The following is a 2,559-nucleotide window of genomic DNA, read 5'->3' as shown; positions in this document are numbered from 1 at the left end:
AAAGAAACAGAAGCATATGTGCGCAAAGAAAATGAAGACGAGAACAAACCTGGAAGAAAGGAAGAAGACGACGAGCTCCGATGCAAGGAAAACGGAAACGGCGGCGAGGAGGAAACCCCGGAAAAACGCACAGAAAGAATCGGAGAAGAAGAACAAAAAAGGAGCGGCGCTCGAAGGAGAGATGGCGAAAACTCAGAAAAATGGAAAGGGAACAGAATAAACGAAGAAAATGAGAAAAGGGGCAAATAAATAACGCCTTCACAAAGCCCGAACAGAAATCGAGGAGAAACGGTAAAAAGCAATAAATGCTGAAACGGCCGTTTTCAAATTTTGAAAAAACTACTATGCCCGAGCTCGACCTCTCAAAAAAGACGAACTCGGGCAGGGGCACTGTTCATACCCTGACCGAGCTCCCCAAACTCGGGAAGTTCATAGAAGGTCCGACCTCGTCGCTTGTGACACAGTTTGACTCACTTCTTGCAACTTCCCAATATCTTGAAACATCAGATTAACACAATGAGCTGCACAAGGGGACTAATACAATTTAGGAAACTCAGCCTCCAACAATCTTCCCGCAGCAACATAGTTTGCAGCATTGTCCGTTACAATATGCACAACATTCTCAGGACCAACAAACAATACAACATCCCTAAACAACTTAAACAAATTTTCAGCAGTTTTTGAGATATTAGAAGCATCAACTGACTTTAGAAAAATAGTTCCTTTAGGACAATAAACTAAAAAATTAATCAAAGTACGCCTACAACGATCAGTCCATCCATCGGCCATAATAGTGCATCCAGTTTGCTTCCAAATCTCACGATAACCATCAATCATTTTCCTCACATCCTCAACTAATTTACTCAACAAATACCCACGGACTCTTGGATAACTTGGCCTTTTATACCCTGCACCCATGCTTGCAATAGCATCAATCATTGGCTGATAGTAAGCTGAATTAATCGCATTAAATGGAACAGAGGCATCCACCATCCATTTCGCAATAGCAATATCACACTTCTCCATAATTTCTTTGCTTTGAAGAACGTTTTTGATAGTTGGTTGAGCTCCGGGTGTTGTTGCCGATGGAAAATAGGATTGTAAACCTTTGACTTGTTTTCCTTTTCTAGAGATAGGTGTTGGAACCCTGGATTTTTGTTGTTGTTGCATCTCATTACGTTCGATCTCGTCAAATTCTCTTTCAACATCATCACAAGCATTATAACTTTCGGCATATTGTTCTTGAGTTTTTCTTTTCTTGCTTCGAAGCTCTTCAATACTTTCATGGAATTGGTGTCTCACTGCAGCTGGCACCTTTCGACAAGACTCAATATCTCCTCCTTTTCCAGCCAAATGAAGTTTAAACCGATGAATTCCTCCACCCCTAATAAGCTTCTCACAATATATGCATAGCAGAATTTGTTTTTCCAGACTCCACAACTTGTTTACAATGACCCCATGCAGGATCGGTTTTTGCTCTATTATTATTTTTTTTGGGTTCCGATTGATGCATCAGAAGTTGAACCTTGTTCTTGCAAAGATGGTGTTTTTGATGGTGTATTCGCAGAAGCCATTCTAAAAGAATATGGAGTAGCAAAACCGCAAAATTATAAAACAATAGCAATCCTAAATTTGCTAGTTCCTATTCCCTATTCAGCAAGATAGCAACCTTAAATGCTTAAATAGTTAAATTCCCTATTCAGCAAGACAAGCATATTCATATATCATAGATTCAAATCAAGCATATAATCCAACAGTTTCATATTTCCAGTATAAATCAACAAAACAACAAATTTACAACTTACAAGTCAGCAAGGATATTCAGGTTAACAATTTCAACAAGCATATTCAACAGTTTCATATTTCAAGTTTTCAACAAGGATATTCAGCTTAACAATTTCAACAAGCATATTCAACAGTTTCATATTTTAAGCTTTCAACAAGGATATTCAGCTTAACAATTTCAACAAGCAATAAGCATATTCATATTCATAACAGCAAGTCAGCAAGAAGTGCAAAAAAAAAGTAAGTTTACAACTTACGAGTGCAATGCAGAACAGAGCGGGTGTAATGCATTTCACACAACAATCATTAAACTTCAAGTGCAGAACAGAGCAGAAGCAGACTACACATTACAAAACTGGAGCTGCTTACCTGTTTGACAGAGTCACAGAGTAGAAGAGCGAGGGCGACTGGGCGAGGGCGATGGCGCTGGAATGGCGAGTTCGACTGCATGCAACGGCCGAATGACGAGTTCGCGGCAACGGCGAGTTCGCGGGTGGCGGGTTTGTATCTGTCCTGTTCGGCTGTTCCTACTCCCTTGGTTCAGTTGAGTTGGTTTCTTCAGAGTTCAGACCGGCGGTGAGACAAAGAGGATGACGGCGGGCGGCTGGGGGCTGGGTGAGTGAGGTGAGGCGGACTGGCAAAGGGCTGAACTTAGGCCTTTTCTTTTCTTTTTTTATTAAAAAAAATAAACTAAAACGACGTCGTTTTGGAAAAGAAATAAAAAAAATTTCTGAACCGGTCGGTTAACCAGAAACCGCCAGTTTTCAGGTTTTC

General features: G+C 40.5%; 1 protein-coding gene across 1 annotated transcript; it reads right to left on the bottom strand.

Moving 5' to 3' along the window:
* Positions 1-534: 534 nt before the first annotated feature.
* On the bottom strand, positions 535-2,235 carry LOC107489358 (uncharacterized). The gene is made up of 2 exons (XM_016110114.1): positions 2,155-2,235; positions 535-1,392 (listed from the first exon to the last, which is right to left on the bottom strand). The coding sequence occupies exons 1-2, from the start codon at positions 2,233-2,235 to the stop codon at positions 535-537; spliced, it is 939 nt and encodes a 312-aa protein (XP_015965600.1).
* Between the last annotated feature and the right edge of the window lie 324 nt (positions 2,236-2,559).

The sequence above is a fragment of the Arachis duranensis genome, chromosome 5 (genome assembly GCF_000817695.3).
Source record: "Arachis duranensis cultivar V14167 chromosome 5, aradu.V14167.gnm2.J7QH, whole genome shotgun sequence".
NCBI lineage: Eukaryota > Viridiplantae > Streptophyta > Magnoliopsida > Fabales > Fabaceae > Arachis > Arachis duranensis.
Note: the sequence above shows the minus strand (reverse complement) of the source record. Positions and strands in the feature narration are given on the sequence as shown.